This window comes from Drosophila innubila, chromosome X (genome assembly GCF_004354385.1).
Source record: "Drosophila innubila isolate TH190305 chromosome X, UK_Dinn_1.0, whole genome shotgun sequence".
Classification (NCBI taxonomy): domain Eukaryota; kingdom Metazoa; phylum Arthropoda; class Insecta; order Diptera; family Drosophilidae; genus Drosophila; species Drosophila innubila.
In genome coordinates this window covers 22,939,700-22,961,253 of record NC_047626.1, presented here as the reverse complement: position 1 = coordinate 22,961,253, position 21,554 = coordinate 22,939,700, and the positions used below count along the sequence as shown (strand labels likewise).

At 38.7% G+C, this 21,554-nt stretch overlaps 1 protein-coding gene and 1 pseudogene across 2 annotated transcripts in view; both read left to right on the top strand.

The window, feature by feature from the left end:
* The window catches only part of LOC117788548, a 60,870-nt pseudogene that overhangs the window by 24,861 nt on the left and 14,455 nt on the right, over positions 1-21,554 (top strand).
* The window catches only part of LOC117794197 (NEDD8 ultimate buster 1-like), a 42,692-nt gene continuing 26,091 nt past the window's right edge, over positions 4,954-21,554 (top strand). The window contains exons 1-4 of one of the 2 annotated variants that reach the window (XM_034634741.1): positions 4,954-5,270; positions 5,332-5,790; positions 6,755-7,543; positions 8,275-8,740. In XM_034634741.1, coding sequence (XP_034490632.1) covers positions 5,151-5,270; positions 5,332-5,790; positions 6,755-7,543; positions 8,275-8,730 — 1,824 coding nt within the window. In that variant the 5' untranslated portion in view covers positions 4,954-5,150 and the 3' untranslated portion in view covers positions 8,731-8,740. Of the gene's footprint in view, positions 5,271-5,331; positions 5,791-6,754; positions 7,544-8,274; positions 9,012-21,554 lie in introns of those variants that run through there. The other variant, XM_034634733.1, reaches the window with a different exon arrangement.

The window sequence follows — 21,554 nt, the reverse complement described above, 5'->3', positions numbered from 1 at the left end:
CAAGCTCGCTGGCTTTGAAACCCGCGCCAGTGTCGCCTCCACGCGACTCAGCAGCTCCTGAGTCTCATCCTGCACCTGGTCTACCAGCAGCTTGTTGGTGTTGCTAATCATCGTCGCGGCACTTGCCACAGGCTGCGTTGTGGCATGCAACCTGAGAGCAACTTGTGTCTTGCCACAGCGTATGCATTTGTGAACTGATAGCTTTCCGGCTCCAACTCGAGCCACTGTAGATGGGAGAGACAACTGGAGCTGGAACTGTAACGGCAGCTGGAACTGGAACCGGAACCGGAACTGGAGGCAATGTCTCTTGCCACTCCCGATAGCTGTCCAGCGTGCGTTGGAACTGTTGATGCTGATGCTCCTGTGCGCTGATGTTGAGCTTCTGTTTCTGGGCACGCGCACGCTCCAAATAGCCGAGAAAGCTCTGCTCCAGCAGATCGCTTTCCTGCTCCAGCTGCAGCATGCGATTCCTAATGGGGAAATCCTCGATTAGTAACGATTGCTGGAGAAGATTTGGTTTCGAATTGAGCTTACTTGGCACTGAGCAACGCTTCGTTAAAGCTGGGAGCGGGTTGAGGTCGTGCATCTGCCAGGATAAGGTTCGGCGGCAGTTGTGTATTGGTCGCTGCATTCAGCATGAGCGGTCTGCCCGGGAATCAACTGAAGGAGCAGTTGCTGCGGCCAGCGGCAGCAGGAATTGGTAAACAATGTGGGCATGCCCACTGCAGGAGTAGCAACAGCAGCCGGAAGATGAGCTGCAAGAGTATCCATGACTGGAACCGAAACTGGAGCTGGAAAAGGTTCCGCAAGTCGACGCTGCAGGTTACCCTCTAAGTGAGCTGAAACCGGAGCTGGAAGAGAGCCCGGCAAATTACCCTCTAAATGACCGGGAACAGGAGTCGGAAAAGAAACTGCCAGATGATCTGGAACTGGAGCCGTAGGAGGAGCTGTAGTTGGAACAGAACCTTGAAATTGACTGGGAGCAAAAGTCGAAAGATGACCAGTAACATCCGACGGAGCTGTGCCCTGAAGTTGACCTGTAGCAGGAGCAGCACCAGCTCCCGGAAGGTGACATGGAGGATAACCTGGAACAAGAGTCGCAGTAGGAGCAGCAGCTGATAAGGGACCCGAAGGACGACTTGGCATAGGAGTTGTTGTGGTCGCTGAAGCTGTGACTGCTGCATCTGTGGCTCTGGGTGGTGACTCGGAGACGCAGCAGGCGGGGGTGACATTGCAACCGACTGTGGCTCCGCCTGCATCCTTCCACACCGGCTCAATGTGCGCCGCGTGCTGAGCAGCCTGCTCCGTTTGCTGAATCTTCTCGGCGAGCAGCTGATGATGTGCCTCATAGTGTTCCAGCAGGCGAAAGATCTTGTGCACCAGATCACGTGCCTCCATGGACTGTGAGTCGCGTTCCACATGGCGGCACAAGGTCTACAAGGGATAAACGGATAGACGGGTCAGGATTTATCCAGGGATTAAGATTAGATTAGAATTTTATGTACTCACGCGCCAGGAACTCTGTCTATTGCTAAGACGCAGCAGCTCCGCATGATGACGCAGCTTGACATCGAAGAGCTCGTCCAGACGCTTCTTCTGCAGCTCCAGCGCCTTGTTCAGCGAGAGCTCCACACGCTCCAGGAAGATCTGACCGCTTTTGCTGTGTAGCATCTCATAAATCCATTGCTCATAGCTGCGGCTTGGAGCCGGATCCTGTCCAGCTGTGGTCTGACTGGCGGCATTCCTCCAAGCCTGGAATTGACGCTCCATGCTGGTCGTCCTGTGCCGCTGACGGGTGTGCGGGGTTTGACAGCCAACGGTTCTCCAGGTGATTGGAGGACGCTGGGGAGGCATTGCTGTTTGACTGGAGGAGTTCTTCAGCTTGCGACGCTGCAGCTGCTCCTGCTGTTGCTGCTCCTTCTCTTCTTTATCTTTCTCCTTCTCCTGCTTTTGTTGCTCCTGCTCGCGTTCCTTCTCCTCCTGCTTCTGTTTGAGCTCCTGCTCCATGGACTGCATGCCCTCCTGTATGCCCATAAAGTGTCCATGGGAGAAACCCTCGCGATAGCCCAGTTTGAATCCCTTGTGTCTGCCCACAGCATACTCCTGCTCCATCGCCAGATTGAGGACATTGCTCAGCGTTTGTATGCAGCCGGCCAGTTCACCCACCAACGCCTCCATCCTCTCCAGCGTAACATACATGCAATTCTGCGGCTGGTGCATCTGCTGCTGCAACTGCGTCAGCGCCTGTTGCACCATTGCCAGACTGGCCACCTGCTCCGCATGCAGATGCGGCAACTTTGGCACCGACGCCGACTCCGTTGGCAGCTGGATAGGACCAGCTGGTGATTGCACGGTATTCCCCTCCACCTGCTGCTGCTGCTGCTGCACCACTTGCTTCTCCTGTTGGCTTTCCTCCGGCAGCTGCAAGGCGGTTTTTCCCGGCTCCACCGTTTGTCCGGCGCTCAGAAGACGCTGCCGCTCGAGAAGCTCCTGTTGGAGCAGTTGCTCGAATGCCGATTGCGAGATGATCTCGACGGGAGGAGCGCAGGATTTGCAGAGATGCCGCATGTGGTGCATCAGTTGTCCCAGTTGGTGTTCCACGCCATTGATGGATTGAGAGACGCGTGGTCCAATGAACACAGTGCGTCCATCGGCGGCGACAATGAGCTCCTCCGCCTGAAACAACTTGCTGGTGTCCACATCCGGTCGGCTTTGTAGACAAGCCGCTGGCTGAGTTTGTGTCGACTCCGTGCGATGCGTTGTGGTGGTTACTGTGGTGGTGGTGTTGGCATTGGTATTGGTGGTGGCATCCATGATCCTGCCCAGCGTTGGATCCACCAGCACCTTGAAGAAGCCCAGCAGCAGGGACACTTGTTGTTCATCATAGACACGCACAACTGTCTGTCTGAATTGCAATTGGAGTTCACTCTGCTCGCCCAGAATTGCATTGATCACCTGCTGCAGTTCCTCCTGGTTAAATCGGAAATCCGTGCGACTCTCAAAGTCCGGCAACGTGGCGATGTGGCATCTCACCGCAGAAGACGGACAAGGTGTAATGACAATTCTGGACGTAGAGAAACTCGGCGACGAGCGTGTGCAGCGCCAGCGTCATGGGAGAGAGCAGGAGGCAATGATCCCGCCTCGCGGCAGAGGCAGTGGCGGAAGCAGAGGCCGATGTCGATGCCTTGCGCAGCAGTTTACCTGAAAAAAGAACGATAACGATAACGATCAAGGATAACGAGAGTGAGAGAGAGAGAGAGAGAGAGAGTTACCCAGCGAGGTGCTATTGAAGCTATTAATAAGATCCATGCGCACCTGCGCCTGCACCTTCCCCTCGATGCCCTCCTGTGCCATCCACTTGCGGAATTCCCTTTCAAAGTCCTGCTCCGACAGCTGCGCCAAGTGCTCCAACTGCAGACGCAGCTGCGCAGTCTCCTCATCATTTGAACCCGAGCTACTTTTTGTTGTTGTTGTAGTTGTTGTTGTTGCTTTCGCTTTCGTTGTTGGAGTTGTTGTTGTTGTGCCAGCTTTGCTTGCTTTTACCGTTTGTTGCCGTCCCTCTTTACTTGACATTCGCACTGTCTTTATTCGCGCGCGTGACGCTGGCATCGCAGTCTGCGTTTGCGTCGGCGTTGGCGTCGACTTCCTTTCAGCTGCGCCTGCGCTTCTCGTTCTTTTCGCCGCCTCCATGCTTTCTCTCTCGCATTGCGTTTGTATTGTCGCTGCCGCAGTCTTATTGGCTCTTCCTCTTTGCTGCGCTGTCTTGCCGTCGCTGTCGCAGCGCTGCTCTTAACGCCGACGCTGGCAGCGCTACTAGCAGCAGCAGTTGGCCTTTGTTTTGTTTTCATTTCTGTTTCTTTTCGATTTCGATTTTAACACTTGCAATTTTGGTGCGCATCGGTTTTTAACAGTTATAATTACAGCTACAACAAAAGCTTAACAGATATCCGCTATTGCTTCAATCACAATAATTTTCGTATTTATTTGTGCACATTTTGTTTTTTTCCTTTTTTTTTTTTTTGTTCTTTTGTTGTTTGTTATTGTTATTATTATTTGTTGTTGATGTTGCCGGCACGGCCGCCGTTTGGTAAATAAGTTTCCGACGCCGCAGCTGCAGCTGGCTGCAGTCACAACCACCGTTAAGGGCGTCAGGTGACAGCTGAGGCAGCGCTGCCTGCGTCACAGGACATAAACTCAATGCTTGGAGGGATGACGACGGCGGGCGGTCAAGTGGAACGTTGCACTTGCAATCGCCACAAAATTTAACGGCTTTCCAGTGCCGGTTCATGGCAAGTTTATTTTAGTTCATGTTTTCTACGTCACTTCACACGCACACGTACTCACACACATATACAATTCACATAATTATTCACTTTATTCCAGCAAATCAAGCACACATTTAAAATTTACACAATGTTTAACTACAGTTTGTTTTAATTGAATTTTGTTTGTTGCTTTGAATTCCATTTATTTGCATCAAAATCGTTCGTTGCCATCTAGCAGAAAAAACTTGCCGTTTATTTTGACGTTGCCAGACTTTTGGAATTTGTAATATCGGTTGTATAGTCATCAAACCCCTTAAATAGATATTGAAAAACCGGCCCTTAATCAATTTAATTTTTTATTTAAACTTCAAACCGTTGCTTTTGATGACTGACACAAGCTGCTTGCCATGCCAACCGATATATCGATAAGCGCAACTATCACTCCAAAATATTAGTAAAACAAATTAAATGTTTTAAGAATAGTTTTATTTGGCAATTAGGCTAAATTCAAGCTTTAAAAATACGCTTCTAAGAAAAAGGAATACCTAAAAAAACACTTACTGTGTCACCTTCGTCAGTTTGCGACACAAAAAAATATGCCACCTATGGTTTGATTTTAAAACTCGATTCGATACACAGCAAATATCGATAAGCGCTGCTATCGCAGAAGAACCAAAACAAAACACGCAGTAATTTCAAGAGAACGTGCAACCAAAAGCAACAGTTTCTCCGTAAAAAGATATTACAAATAGCTGTATATATTGAATATATATAGGCAAAACTCTTTGTGACGTGGCAACCAACCACAATTCAATCGATTGCAATCACAAGGAAAACGCATTGTCATTGTCCGATTTCATCAGATTCTTGAAACGCACAATTTCCATGTCGCATATTGATAACTTATTTAATCAGGTGCGTTCGCTTCTGCAATCGCAGGCTATTAAGCTATGGGAGGAGCCCTATTATTCCGAAGACCTTGGCAGCATTGAGGCCTCCATAGAAGTGAGTAAATGCAATCGAATCTCGTCCAGAAATTGAGTTTCACGATTTCCCATTTCAACAGCTGCTGGCAGATGAGTTTAGTGACAAGCTGGGCATCGATGCCTCACGTTGCAAGTGCGTCATCGTCGAGTTGCAGGACAATGCACTGCGCAAACTGGCGGCACGTCGCGAATTCAATGAGACGGGTCTGGCCACGTTCAAGGTGCGTCGCATTGACAATCGCAATGGAACAACCAACATTTTGGACATCAAGTGCGACCTGAATGAACTCGGCTCCTCGCTGCAAGCGGCGATTGCCGCCAAGCTCCAACTGAGCGATGCCAACCACGTCAAGTGCATCTCCGCCGGACGCATTGTCTCCCCCAATGCCACGTTGGCATCGCAGCAGCTCAAGAACAATCAGCAGCTCATCGTCATCATCGGACAGGGCGACAATCACAATGGAGCACTCCACGATCGCATCAACAAGATCAAGGAAGATGTCGAGGCTGTCGTTGCCTCACAGAATCAACTCATGGAGGTGCGTAGATTGCAGAATCGGGGGAATCACACTTGTACAAGTCAATTCTCTGTAGGACAAATGAATTTCAAATGCATTGCAGTGCAAAAGAAAGAGAGAGAAAGAGATGGAGCGATAGCGAAAAAGAAAGAGAAGGAGAAAACTCTTTGTCATTAGAAACATGATTCAGCTTAATGCGTAAAAGACGCCTCAATAGCATTAACTGCGCATTAATGTACATATGTAAATGCCCTATTATGTAAATTAGAGCCTTTACCTAAAACTACACGGGGTCTGTTCAGTTTGTCAAATAGTATAAATTAGGGTGCATCGATATGTAAGGGCCTAAAAAGTTGTAAAATGGTAACCCAAATTCGTAATCTACCATTAATTCTAAGCTGTTTTCACCAAGAAACCATAGTTCTAAAATTAATTCAAGTCCAGGCTTTTTGAGTTAGAAATGTATTTTTCTGAAATTTTGTGCAAGTTATTATTAGCATATTTTAAAACTCTTGTCAGGACCAGCACTATCAAAATTTCATAGAATCAAAGGATCAGTTGTCCAAAAAACATAATTTTCGTCCATGCAAGAACTAAAATCAGACAATTTTTCAACTTAAAAAAGTGGGGACTAGAAACTAACTTTAGACCTATGTTTTCTTGGTGAAAGAATCTTGGATTGGCGTTAGATTACAATATTGGGTAACGATTTTTGTAAAAAAAAAAAAAAAAAAAAACGATGCACTCTAGTAAACATATCATATGTGCAAAGACTCCAGACTCTAGAATTGAAAGTGTCCTTGTAATTACTTTTTGTTTTTAAAATGACAAAATTTTAAAACAAACTTGATCTTAGGATATTGTTGAATCTAAATACCAAGTTTGGTATCTCTAGCCAGTAATCTCTCTGAGATGTAGCTGTTCTTGGAGCAAAGGAACTTGAACATTTTATTTAAATTTCCAATGCTCTTTTCTTCCCTTGCAGATGGAGGATCAGGATGGCAATCCCGTCTTCCTGCCGCCCAACGAGAATCGAGCACTCTTGACGGGCATGGGTTACTGTGAGAAGGCGCGATCGGCGATGCATCGGGAGGATTACGAGGAGGCGCTGCTCTTGTTGTTGGAGGCGGATGAGCAATTCAATACCTGTAATTCCAAGTTTCTCGAGTCGGTGGATAACTATGCGCTGATCAATCTGGACATTGTGTGGTGTTATCTCTGCTTGAGAAATGTCTCTCAGTTGCCGGATGCAGATCGTCGCCTCAACATTTGTGAGCGGAGCTGTCGCAGCTACGGGGAGAATTATTCGCGTCTGTATGCGCTGAAGGGACGCGGTTGTCCGGAGCGTGCGTTGATCATGCGGCTGCAGTTGCTCCAAGGTGTTGTGCTCTTTCACCAGAATCGTCGGGATGCTGCCTATGAGAGATTCGAGGCTGCGGCCGCCGTACTCAGCGAGCTGAAGGTGAACGACGAACAGCTGCTGTTGCTGGTCGAAATGGGATTCGATGTAAGCGATGCCCGTCTGGCGTTGCGCTCCAGCTCCGGCAACGTGGAGCGTGCGGTGCAGTTCATCCAACAGCGGAAACAGCAGCTGTCCGATGCCAGGACTCAATCAAAGGCGGAGCGAGCAATGCATCGCCGCTATGCCAAGCAGGCAACCAAAGATAGCGACTGGGTGAATCCCCGCAGTGTTTGCACCCTCACCGAAATGGGATTCGATCGTCGCCTCGCTGCGGAGGCCTTGAAGCGCACCGAAAACGATGTGCCACGTGCGGTGAGTCAAAATTTGATTTTCGTCAGATGCATTTTCATTATATTCTTGCAGAGAATATAAAAGTTTTGTACCCAAATGCGTAACTCATTAAAAGGGATGTGACAAAAGCCTTTAAGTATATATTTTGTTGATCAGGACGACGAATTTAATCGATATAGCCATGTCTATCAGTCCGACTGTATCTTTACAAATTAGTCTCTTACTTTTGAAGGTTTCTCTATGAAACTTGGCACACGTCTTTCTTTTTTTAGCAGGCAGTGCATATGCCGGAAACGGGCGAATCTTATTATATCTTATGGCTGCCATAGAAACGATCTATCGAAATTTAGGTTTAGTATGCAGAGCTTTCTTATTCGTTGAGATATCTCAACTAATCTAACAGATTGTGCATTTAATGTTGTCTTGTTAATAAAGATCATATAGCTTTCATAGAAACGATCACTCCAAAGTGTAGGTGTAGTATGGAAAACTTTGATGTTCTTTGAGATATCTCAACTAATCTAACAGATTGTGCATTTAATGCTGTCTTGTAAATAAAGATCAAATTTGATTTGAATCGGTCCACTATATCATAAAGCTTTCATAGAAACGATCACTCCAAAGTGTACGTTTAGTATGTACAACTTTGTTTTTTTTAAAACATCTTACTCATTCTACCGGATACCCTACTCTGCAATGATATAAAACCCCGACTCTGTGTTTCTTGTTCAAATATCTTTTATTTTCTGCAGGTGGAGTTGCTGCAAACAGGCTCCGCTGAGCTGGGGGCCACTTTACCCGCTGCCGAGAGTGCTGACAATGTGCAGTTGGCTGCACTGCTTCAACTTGGATTCCTGGAGCCCGCAGCACGTGCTGCCTTGGAGTCGACACGCAACAATTTGACGCAGGCAACGGATTTCCTGCTGAAGGCCATACAGAGTGAGGAGGAGTTGCTGCAAACCGTTGAGCGGGTTACAAAACTGGCCACAACTGGCACTGATGGCATGGCATCGACTTCCCAGGGGGCAGTACCGCCCGCCTCCTTAATAGATACCGTGCTGCAGAAGGCCAAGGCCGAGATAGATGCCTATCAGGCGTACAAGCGTCTTCATGCGGATTTGTCGGGCAATGATCAGGATTATTTGGATTTGCCGCTGCTGCAGGAGGAGCAGCTGCTGGCCGAGTATCGCAATTTACTCGAGCAGTGAATACGCTCTTTCCCAGCAGCTGCAGCTCCAAGCAATTCAATTTGAATTGATTTGGTTTCAATTCAAATTCAACTTGATTCAAATTGTTGTTAGTCTCTAAGCATTTTGAATTTAATTACATTCGTTACGGCGGCTGCGACACGCCTCGATTAAAAAATACAAAAAAAAAAATTCCAAACAATATAGGAATAGAAATAAAAATAACCGGTTTATCATCTGTAGATAACTGTAATCATGACTTGTATATTGCAAATCGTTGACTTATAATGATACTTAAGTGGCATTTCATCCAATCTCCACATTTCTACGTCCAAACTAAACTGTCAACTGTCGTCTTGGCAACTAGTCATCACATTAATCTATTGACTCTTAGATGAAATTGATTCAGCTTCCTTCCCTACCGCCCTTCATCATTTAGTCAATTAATTTATTGACCTTGATTGAATAAGTAACTGTTTCTGGCTGGAAATCATCAGATAAATAGCTGAAATCGCGGTTCAAAATAGCTAGGAAACTAGCCAATTTTAATCAGCTTATTTTCAAATGCAGTAGCAGTGCTGCCAACTTGTTTTTAAAGATAGTCTCATGTCTCAACAAATAATAGGCTGGCAGGCTTGGTTCGCGGACTGAAGCCTATTTTTATTTTCAAAATGTATTTAATAATGCAAATTCTATAATTTTAAGCTAGAATTTTAACATTTTTCAGATTTATTTTTCGAATTTTGTCAAATTTCTAGATTTCATTAAATTAAACGAACTCCCAGTATTCATAAAAAATTCACAATTATTTTAATCTAGTTTCAAATTAAATATGTTCATTGAATTTTTAAATTATTGCAAATTAAAACAACTAAAAAATATTTTAAAATGCGCGCCGTTTGCAGATTTTGATAATTGTCCTAAATCGCTTGTCCGAACATTTTCCAACACTTTGGCTCTGCTTAGGTGTCTGACAAAAGCTGCCTGCTGGATGTTATCCTGTTATGTGTGGACATTTTTATGTTAACAAAATTCAAATAAAAAACGGTCAAACTTCATATTATAACAATTATATATTTAATTGTATGTTTTGTTTTTTAATTACAACAAATGACATCAACTGCGGAGCAGTCAACAACTAACGATGCGAAGCTTTCTATTTGTTGTTGATTTCGGCAATTTATATATATGTATACTATATAATATGTATATATTATATTAAGGGTATTATGAAACCCATAATTTACTCGACTCGAAAAATATTTCAAATGCTGTAATTAAATTCTTTATTGGAAATTTATTTACAAGTAGGAATGTTCCTCTTTATTGCTGATCAATAAGAAAATACCCTGTACTCAAATATAAGATAAGAAACATTCTAAAAACTTATACCGAATGTAAAGCTTTATTTCGGAGATTATTAGAGCCTGACTTAAGCTAGTTGTTCTATTAAGTCAAAGATACCCGCTTCCACTCACAACTAATAATATGCAAATGATGCTCTAGCGCGTTTGTTGTTATAATCAACCTCGAACCCGTTTTATCTTTAAAGGAATACTCTCAGTATCATAGATCTCTAATTTCAAGACTCAAATAGGTGTATAAATGTTCTTTGCTTTGTTCTAGGCATAATATAAACTGCAGATTGGCATCGTTTATTGCGTTTTGTTTGTTTAATTAAATAATTTAATAGGAAGCAATTGCCATACCCTGTAATCTTAGAATCAAATGGGTATATTAATAGGAAGATATTATGATACAGCTGGAAATACAGATGAGGTGTATAATAGGTGGAGGTACAAGTATAAATTGCGTTATAGTTACAGATATTAATATAAATATATACATATCGATATAAATTGCATAGATTCTTGTGTTCGGGAATATTAAGCTCCCGAACCTTTTAAACAAATATTTAGAAAAATTTAAGACTTCTGTTTTTTTCTTATATCAATATTATATTAATAATACATACTTTACTTAGATTCTTGAAGAACCTTAAAAAATAGATAGAGATCGTATACTAGACAGAAAAATGGTATGTGTTGTAGGCTTTTACAAAAAAAGTTTCTATTAAACAGACAACAGCATAAACAAATATTTCAAATTTTGTAAAATATGTATCTCAACCAGTAAACAGGGTATCTTAGAGTCAATTTATCTCGCCTAGACTACCACTTAGTAAATAGTTTTTTTTTTTGTTATTTTAGCTTGTATTCGGCTTTAGTTCCATTCTTTTTTCAGCACTTACTCGCAGTATTTACGTTTTTTAATGACTTTGGCAATTATGCGCAACTGATACGCAGCGAAGCGCAACTTTTTGGTCAATTTCAGCGCATTTCTTGTTGTTGTTTTTGTGTTCTGTGTCTGGTCAGAATGGTTCTGGTATTTTGATTTTAGGCACGAAGGGCAAATTGCTCGTTTTGTGCAGATTTTATCTGCGCCAAATTCACCAATCTAAGCTCTGAATAGAGAAAATGCTAAAAGTATTGAAAACCTAACTATGTACAACGTAAATAATAAACTTTTATGCTCATATTCGCAACTGCATCGATTACCGTATATTTTTCTAAGCTTTTTCCAAAAAAAAAAAATACTTTATCGAATCTTTCAACTGGCTGTCATCTAAGAAAAATAATAATGAAGAAAGCCCTGTTTTATAAACTCTATAAAATGTCTTTAACTATAATTTTTTATTTCATAATCTTTAGACATTTGATAGCTTTGGGTTTATAACATCTGGTTAACTCAAGACTATGATATTCATCGATTTGCTACTGTTTCTACAACTGTTTATGTCTAAAGTTCCGAGATTGTAATGAGAATGACAAAAAAAAAAATGTTTTTCATTGACTCAAAACATTCATGAGTGTGTTTTGCACCTGTTTAAAACTTTTAGTTTTTGTTCAATCTGATTTTCTTTAAGTATCAAATCTATGTAACTATGACTAGTTTCTGCATTATCAGAATGTGAGATATATGGATATTACTAAAATAATAGAGAATATAAATAAATTCTATTATTATTAATGATTAATTAATTAATTGATAAACAATAACCCTTCCTTATAAGCTGTATATTGAAATCCCAATATTACCTGACTTAAGCTTGACATTGAGCTATACATCCACTAAAAATAACCATAAAAAAGTACAAAAAAAAATAAAATTAAAAAAAATTTTTGTTAAGAGAAAGAAATCAAAATCAATAACAAGTGGTCCTCCAATATTTAATTTTTTCTCAAAGCTAAAAAATGAGTTATAAGTATCTGAGCCCTAGCTAATTATCTTCCAGTTATAGATCAATAAAAAATTATCTTCAACATTTGCCACAAGTTGGTAACGAAACCTAAATACACCAATAATTATTATTATTATAATTGAAAAATTGATTACTTTTGTGGTTTCTTTAGGTTTAATTCAAGGCTAAAGAATTAGTTTTTAACGTTTCTTTTTAAGTCTAAAAAATACTGAGGAATCCAAAAAGGTTATAAAACCATTATTAGATATTTTAGCTGTTAGAATGTTTCAACAGGTAGCACTATTGCTAGGTTTTTCAATTTCAGCTTATATTTTAAAGCCAGAAATTGAAAATTTTAGTTGTTAACTTCGAAATAACTTTTATTATTATTACATGCAGATGCAAATTAACGTTTCAAAAATGATTGTTCCCAAATATTTAAGGATCATTGAATTTTAAGTGATGTCAAATAGATAAGATCGCTTTGAGCTAAAGTATGATCACATAGGGTTCCAATCCATTAAGCTGCAGCGATGGTACAAGGTACGGCTGTGGAGTTTACACGCCTGACTTCACCATGACTTAACAGTTTTCACAACAAGTGAAAATTGTGTGTATTGGTTGGTATGAAAAGAATAGAAGATGCTTTAATATAGGGTATTAGCCAACATAATAGGAAGTGATGTTGCAATTAAATTCATGCAACGCGTAGACAACATGTTAATTAACTGCGTGCCGTTGACTTTTCTGCGTTTTTTGGCCCAAAACGCTGCACGCAAACCCGCTAACAAGAATACAGTTAGAACAGATCACGGAAGAGCTAAATGCTGCATTCAACCGAAGGGCTGGGCGAGAGTGAGAGAGAGTGAGAGATAGAGAGGGAGTGAGGCAAATAAACGACGCTGTCGACGTCGCTGCCGCCGCTGCGGAATTAAATAATTTTCCGTAAGCGCGCTTTGTAAAGCTCAGTTCAATCGCGGCAAGCGTTGTCAACGGACGTCTCTCAAAAGCTTTAGCGCAACTTTCAATTGCACGACGCAAGCGCAAGCGCAGCAGCGACAGAAACAACAGCAACAACAACAACAACAAAAATATAGAAAGAGCAGCAGCAGAGAAGAGGAAGAAGAGCAAGACGACGCAGCAGCAGCAGCTGAAACAAGAAGTGATCAGATGCAAATGCAGAGCAGCAAAGTAAACAGAGTTGAAGAACAATAAAACAACAACTACAATACTATATAGAAAACCAGAGTGCGTGTGCGTACGTGTGTGAATGTGTGTAACTCAAATAACAATAACAACAAAGATCACAACAACAATAGTAAAACGCAACGCATTGAAAGTAAAACTTGACGCCCAAAAGCGAAATTACCAATAGCCGAAATACCATTAAAAGCAAACTAAAGAAAAGAAGAAGTCGCTAAAGAAGAAGAAGAGACAGCAAAACAACAAAAGCCCAAGTCGTGGCATAGTTTTTTTTTTTTTTTTTTTTGTTTTTGTTTTGTTTTTTTGTATTTTGTTTTTGTTTCATATTTGTGCAAAGTGCGAAACGAGATTAAAATAAAAACGACGCGTTTGAAGGAAGTGCAACAACTGGGAGGGGGTAAGTAAATACATAAAACATATAATACTTGTTTAATTGACTAACTGACCAACTAACGAACAAACGCACACACCCAAAAAGTGCAAGTGCAATTGCAATTGCAACAAATAACCGAAAATGCATTGAACAAGCTTTGATAAAAAGGTTTTGCGGCACAATCTCAGTGCATGTGTCCTCAGGTCGACAGCTGTTTTAAATCGCTATCGCTTTCATTTACATTTCTGCTTCTTCCTTTTTTTACTTTGCTTAACTTTTAATTATACCCTGTTAATTTGTAGCAATGCCTGTGTTTACGACAGGTGCACTGCTTGCACAAGGTGGTAATGTGACTACAAGCAGTGCAGAAGCTTCTACAAACAGTTGGTCAAGAAATTGTATTGACTAAAGAAAGTATATTGAAATTGATGTTTCTAACAATATTTCAACCAAAAAATGTAATATTTTTTAATTTTATTTATTTTTATTTAAGCACCACAATGCCCAAAAGAATATGTTTTTCAACATATAATTAGGGATTCTGTCAATGCAATTACTACCTGACAGTGCATTGAGTGAGTCAACTTGTTTATAGGGTATCCTCAAGCCGAGCTAGTTGCCTGTTGCTATCTTGGCACGTTGCAGTTGTTATTGTTGTTCGACAATTGTATAGTTGGTTTATTGTCTGTGAAGGGTCTCTTGTCAGAGAGTTGCTAACAAAGAAACAAAGAAATTGCTCAACAACGACAATGAAAGTGAAAACTAATCGGTAAAAACTAAACTATATATAGACTTAATTAGTATTAACTATATACTATAACTCTAAAGCTTAGTTACTCGTTATATCGAAAACACCATAGCAAATTGCAATAATCCATTTGCAGAATATTAAACTTTAAATATATTCTTAAACCCGCATTTGTATCCCTGGAAGTCATAGTCTAACGGTCAATTATAAAAACTTTATTAAAACCTGAAATGCTCAATAAATATTAATGTGTTAGAACAATTTTCTTTATATGTAATTATTATACGAGTATGTCAACTTACTCTAAAATATGTGTTAAAGTTTTTCAGCGAGTTTACTGAAAATTCTTTGGGTTTCGATTTCACAATATATATGTTACTTATTCAGAAATCGAACCTAGTTGTTGGGATTGGAATCACATTCAAGACGAATTCTAGGCGTTGTTTATTTATTGATCCCAAATACGTCACATTTCTTAGTAAAAGTTGTTAATCTAGGCTTTAGTTGAAATTATACTTATAATTAAATATTTATATGTTTGTATTGAAAATCTATATTTCATGAGTATACATATATTGTTTACTATTAAGTGGAACGTCATTCTTATTCAGTTTTATTTAATCATTTTCAATCCTGTGCATAACCTACACATGAGTATGTAAGGTATTATGTTTTGATTAGATTTTCATCATTGATTTAAAAGTATATATATGTTTAGTTTGTTTGTTTAGTTTTTTGATTTAATCAGTATTCAAGTAATAGATGGTGCTAAAGTTATTAATATATATTTATCAACTGAGTTCCCAACAGTTTTATCAGTCTATAATTTTTTTTTGCTTGTTTATTTCTCAACTGAATTAAAAAGTATTTACTGTAATTACCTCTAGTATCATATAGATGAACAAACTTTCTTGATCTACTGGGTACTCCAAAGATACCATTTATAATTTATCATAGATGTTTAGCTACAACAAATAAAGATGGTAGCTCGGCATTTCCGCGATTTACTCGGCACAAATATTGCTTGATTCTTAATTCCGGATGTTTAGTAAGCTTCAAATATATTAGTCTCTTAGTGCATACATATACATATAAAATCTGTTCACTCATATAAGAGAGAACTACCAGTTTGCGCTTATAAACTGACCTTGCAAGTTGCTGACCAGGCTAAAAAGAACATAAAGTGATAAATAATACAGCTCAGCAGCATTTCTCTGCATTGGGCTTAAACTTTATAAATAAATAAATAAATGCGATATACTTTAAAATAAATGTCGAGTATAAATAGACAACCGTTTTGATTTTATATGGCCAATAGTGAATTGTTACTGTCAACTCATGCTGACTGCTGCAAGAATATGATATGATGGCCAGAACGTTAATCGGATTGTTTATGAAAATATCCGAAATATTCTACATACTGAATATAGAATGACAGTATATATGCATATAGCAAATTCGAAATCATTGCGAGAGTTCAGAGAGTTATACCTGTTTACATACATCGCGTATGACAGACATGTAAATTTAAGTGGGGACAGTAATCAAAATAAAACGCATTATATGAAGCTCGACCTCGTATTACTGCTCGAAATGAAGGGACTTGGGGAATTGGGCAGTGCAAAGAGACTCGGGGGAAACGGGTTTATTGGATGGCTTACAAATTGACAATGACTACAAACGAGTTTTCTATTTATTAACTTTGATATTTATATTTGATATACTACTGACTTAGTAGGTATACTGCTCCCTATCTCCCCGCCTCTCTCTGTCTGTTGATTTCAATGTGTGAATTTTTTTTTTGCATACGTTGGTTTACTTTTTAGACAAAGACTCATGGCCAAGGTCGTATACGTAATGCATGGATCTATGGATTGAGTGCTAAAAGCACATCTCAGACATTTATAGTCTGGTTGCTTCTTCTTCTTTTAACGCTTTAACTTTATCTGTCGCCTCTTCTTTGATTTTTTCGAGAATAGAACATGCACTTGCAGTTCAAATTGTCACTTAACTTAAAATTTATGAGTTAGTTTAACATTTTAATGACAAATTGTTTTACTAACCCACCGTTTTTAGAGGCGTTCTCAAGGTACTAGTTAAGCCTTTTGTTATCTTAACTATTGCCACATTTTAAGGTCGTTGGCCCTATTTAATAATTGGCACTTAGATAAACTGAATTGTCACGTAGTGTCGTCTTTGAGGCATATCTCCAAGCCAAGTCTTCAGAGATACCAGAAATACTTTCTAGCCGTTGATTCAAGACTAATGTTACATTCTTGTCATATACTGCTGTTTAACAGTGTATAAAGCTGTTGTAACAATTAACGGAAGAATAAAGGAAATCTTCTTCAAAATCCCACAAGTTCCATTAATGATTGAAACTTAAGATTAAAAATTATGATTTTTCGAAAAACACAATCCATTGCTAAATTTGAATGCAAAATGAATTTAGAAGGCAAACCCTGAGTAAACCCTTTATAGCCAATAGTCCGAATTGTTAAGATTTAATTTGAATACAGAAATCTCCCAACTTAACTCCTTAATTTGTGCTGTAACATTTTTCCATATTATCTAAAAAATTCTCTAAAATAATGGGTGTAAGCTTGAGTGATTATTGCTATCAATCGTGTTATGGAGCTGAAATGTAATTACATGTACAGTGACTTGGGCCGGAAAAGTAACTGATTGGTATTATGTAAGTAATTGTGGGAGGGCTAGAGTTGGATTGATCATAAAATAGAAGGGAGAACAATTAAGCATGTATTATATTTTAGACAGACTTAGCAACAAATCTAACATTTAACCAGACACTCTTTTTTTTCAACGAGATCCGACACTTCGATTTACTTTGATGATGACTGCGCCCTCTTCACACGGCGAGCTGTCAGGAGAAGGCACGAACTCTTTAAAGATTGTCTTGAAATTAATTTGAATTAATTAAAAGCTCAGCTCGCTGAAAACCGTGAAGAATCCTCAAAGCAACCCTGCCAACAGGTTTGACGGATACTTGAAATGTATATCCTGTTTCGCCATAGTTGACTGACATGTGTACCCTATAAAAAAGTGTGGGACTTACTCAGCTAAGCATTAATTATGACAAATAATTTTGCATTAAAGATAAAAGTTCTCATAAGATAAGATAATAATTTGGGAAAATTATAGAATTCATAATACTCTCCCTCCATCTGCAGAAAACAATACGATGTTATATTCTAGATTAACTTGAGAACTTCTTATGCTATCATTGTGAAAACTTTGAACTAAGATGTACGTCTGAAATCAAGTATATATACTTTTAGCTTGCAGAGCATTTGTTCGGCGTTATGTAGAGTTTTTATTTTAAATATCTTTTGTTTTTTGTGTGATTTGTGTTTTAATGCGTTTCGCTTTGCTTCGTGAATGTGCGAGTAGTATTTTAATTAGTCTAAAGGTTGATTTGACTCTAAACTTGAAACTCAAAACTCAAAACTGAAGAAGTAAAAAGAAAGATTCTTAAGTAATTATACATGACGTATTAAAACACACTAAGTCATTTGCACTTGAATAAGCTACTTAGAATAAAACACTTGGTGATTACATGTTCTATTGAATATAAATGTATTTCAAGAACCTTACGATAACCGCAGTGTTTATCGAAATATAACTCGAACTCTGCGACTCTTTTGTCTGATCAAACTTAACGTGCTCCGACTGCCTAATTGGCATGTGCGATCTTTCTCACAGATATAGCCAATAGCAATATGAATACACTGTATATAATATATGTCGATTTTTGCGACGTCTTTCTTCCGCATTCAAAGTGTTGCCGGGAAGGCGTCTGGATGTAAATAATAGACTTACTAATGTGTTAATTATAACTAGCATTTGTTTGTATCTCAATTGTTGGTAGTCTGGCATGTAATTCATTAGCATTGCTTTATTATATATAAGTATGTGATCGGAAACTGGGATATCCTGAAGTAAATCTCTTCAATCAACTGGAAAACTGTTGCTACACCTCAGTCGCTAAATCAGTCGAAGATCGTAGCTTTGCTATATAATTGTTATTATAATTAAGCAATTATTGTTACTAACCAATTATTATTGATGATCTTTGATCAGTTTTGAGAATGATTCATAATAGTTTATTACCGCTTAAATAAAGTATATCTTTAATCTGATCGATATATATAACGACAGTCTGATTTGCCGTTTTATTGTTTTTAAATTGAATCAAAATCTATTTAGATCTATTATAAAGATATCTTCAAAAGAGATTAAATAGTTTATCATGCTTATCACGACCTATGTTACGGTCATTATCGGTCAGCTTGTAAAAAACTTTTCATGCTGAAAATTCCTCAAGTGCCTTGTCAATATCAGTGTCGCTTATCTCAAGAAATGAATCTCAAAACACGAGTCTGATTGATCTGCTGTAACCTTATCAAGTTGACAATTGATAATGGCAAACAGAATAATTGCAACAGAAGATCGTGCATGAATATTGACATAGATTGGGAACAAAAATAAAATGTTGTTATTATAAATTTCATGAGAATATTAATAATTAAACGCAATACGAATACGAGTATACAACTAATTGCAACTAGGGCGATCGCGCTTGATCGATCAACAGATCACTAATATATCAATGAAATGCTTGATTATGTCGTAATGTTATTAGTTAGCTTGTGTCATTTGAATGAGAGCAACATGAAATTGCACACACACACACACACACACACACACACACAGGCATGGAAGGTGTATGTGTTGTTGAACTGGTTCATAGATTGCCGACAAGTCAGAAGAAAAACTTGGCCTACTTAGTGTTCGTTGCATTTGCTCTCGGTTTGGCAATTCCCGTGAGTTAAAGTGTTGGGAGTGATCACAGCTGTTTGAGAAATGGTTGTTAACAAAATTCTCATTTGAATAAAATATACAGATCTATTTCAAATTGAACGAAAAACTCATAATTTGATCTTGAACAGATGTGTGAAATAAGTAGATAATAAGACAGAATAGTTCTATCAATAAGGGTGAACTTTTGAAATCATATGTATTTCTAAAAGCTCGATCATTTTAAAATATGTAAGATTAATTGAGCAACAAATTGGAATCAGGAGAAGCTTTAGCATACATATTTACCGTCTAATTTATTAGATAATTATCTAAGATCAGACAAAGTCAATTCAAAATCGATTGATTGGAGGCGTTACCTCCTGTGATCAAAAGAACGTAGAACTGATCATGAAATTGAAGCTTACCTTGTAAGCAATGGCTATGTTTAACTGATCATAACTCTTGAGATCTGATGAGCAGCTGTGTGAGCTGTGTTGCGAATAAGTCAAGGAAAAGCCTTGTCAGGGTGTCAATGGCATAGATACACTCGATGAGCGAGTGTATCTCTAACGTCTCGCAATAAAACATATTTCTTTTGTTTAGATTTGCGAGAATTAACTTACCGCACAAGTTAGAACATGACAAGACAAGTTCGAATTAAGACAAATCATGTCTTAATCGAACTTTGAAACGCATTGTAATAGCTTGAGCATTAGGTATAGAGTGTAGAGTATTTGGTTGTCAAACCCCTTTTGGTAAGAGACTAAATGGCAACAAACTTAGAGAGAGAGAGAGAGAGAGAGACAGAGACAGAGAGGATCAGAAAAAAAAACCCACCCAGTTGGTATCAAAAGTCACAAGTCAAGATTTACATACAAATAAAAAACAGTAGGCATTAACTGGTTTTTATTCTCAGTCAAATATCAATAGACCCTCTGTCATAACTAACAACATCCATCCATACAGCGATTACTCATCTAATGGGCTTATCGTTGGATGAAGGTTCAACTAGCGACTGCATTTATTTATAGATAGAAAGAAAAAATCGAATTCTAAAACATATTAGGCTTGTCCTTTCTTTTATATATCTCTCAAGTTTTATTTTTCAACACTCAATATTATTACTCAGCACTCATATCAAAGATGCATAAGAGAAAGGTACACTATTAAAAATTAGATCGGTTTTAAAATCTAAAATAATATAATCTTAATTATTAGACTTTTAAAATTAGACAATATTCACATTGTTTTAATATAGTATTATTCCCTTAATGATTTTTTCCACTTTGTTCAATCTTCCTTTCAACCAGCAATCTTAATTTTCTTCCTTTTGAATCCATTTTAATACCCAATACAAACACCATAAATAAAATAGAATTTACAATATTGTATATAAATAAATATACTAGATATCCTTAGCTCTCTGAATTCTCTTCCTTTCGAACTTTAACGATAAATAAACTCAACTTATATGATCGAAAAAATCGCCTTTTCATTAAAAGTTCTGATCAAAATCTTGACTCGCTTATAATATTGCGAAAAAATCAAACAATATGGAATACAATAAATTCTTATTAAAACTTAATGTCACGGATGGTGCAGGAGAATCGAAGAGATTTGGGGGGAATGGCTGGCTAGTTAATCTCTCGAGTCCGCAAACATTGATGGAAGTATTTAAGATTCAAGGTAAACAGCCAGCTGATCATTCATCGCTCACGGAATTAGCGGTTATGAATTTAAAGTTAAGGAAAGTCAACAAGGCGCTCTGGCCAATAAGCCAGGTTTACAGAGCCAGTCTCGATGATGATGACGATGGCGACGACGACTATGACGACTAGTATTCCCACAGTCATGACAAAGTGGTGATAAAACATTCCAACATAAAACATAAACAACAGACAACATATCATCTCAGGGTTCTCACACGTCACGCGTAATTATCGCAAATACTTGAGAATCTATTAACGCCTGCTTTTCGCTTTGGCCAACGATTTAGGCCCGACCTACATAGTCTGCCAATGCAACAGGGGCGCTGCGAGGTAATAAATGGGCCCAAAGTGGGTCTATGTATTTCGAAAGCGTATTTAGTGAGGCAATTAATTCTTTCTCTAAATTAAAAATATAACTAAACTTTCTCTTATAAAATGTATATACCCTATAATAGCAAATTGCGAGTTGTTAGGCTTGTTCACTGTGCGACAGTTGCTATCAAGATGTCATATGACATAACTGAACAGCAACTGCATTCAATATATGTATATTCAATATACATATGTTATGTTTGTAAACCTGTTTGCTGGCATTTTTGCCAAAAATCTGTGCTGAAAAATGTTAGATACCCTGTAAGCAGATGCGAAATATATTAAATACAAGTCTTCATTTGCCTAGACTTTAGCAAACCATTTCTTCAATCCGTTTGTTGTTATTATAAAATCATTGGGAATTTACTAGAATATAGT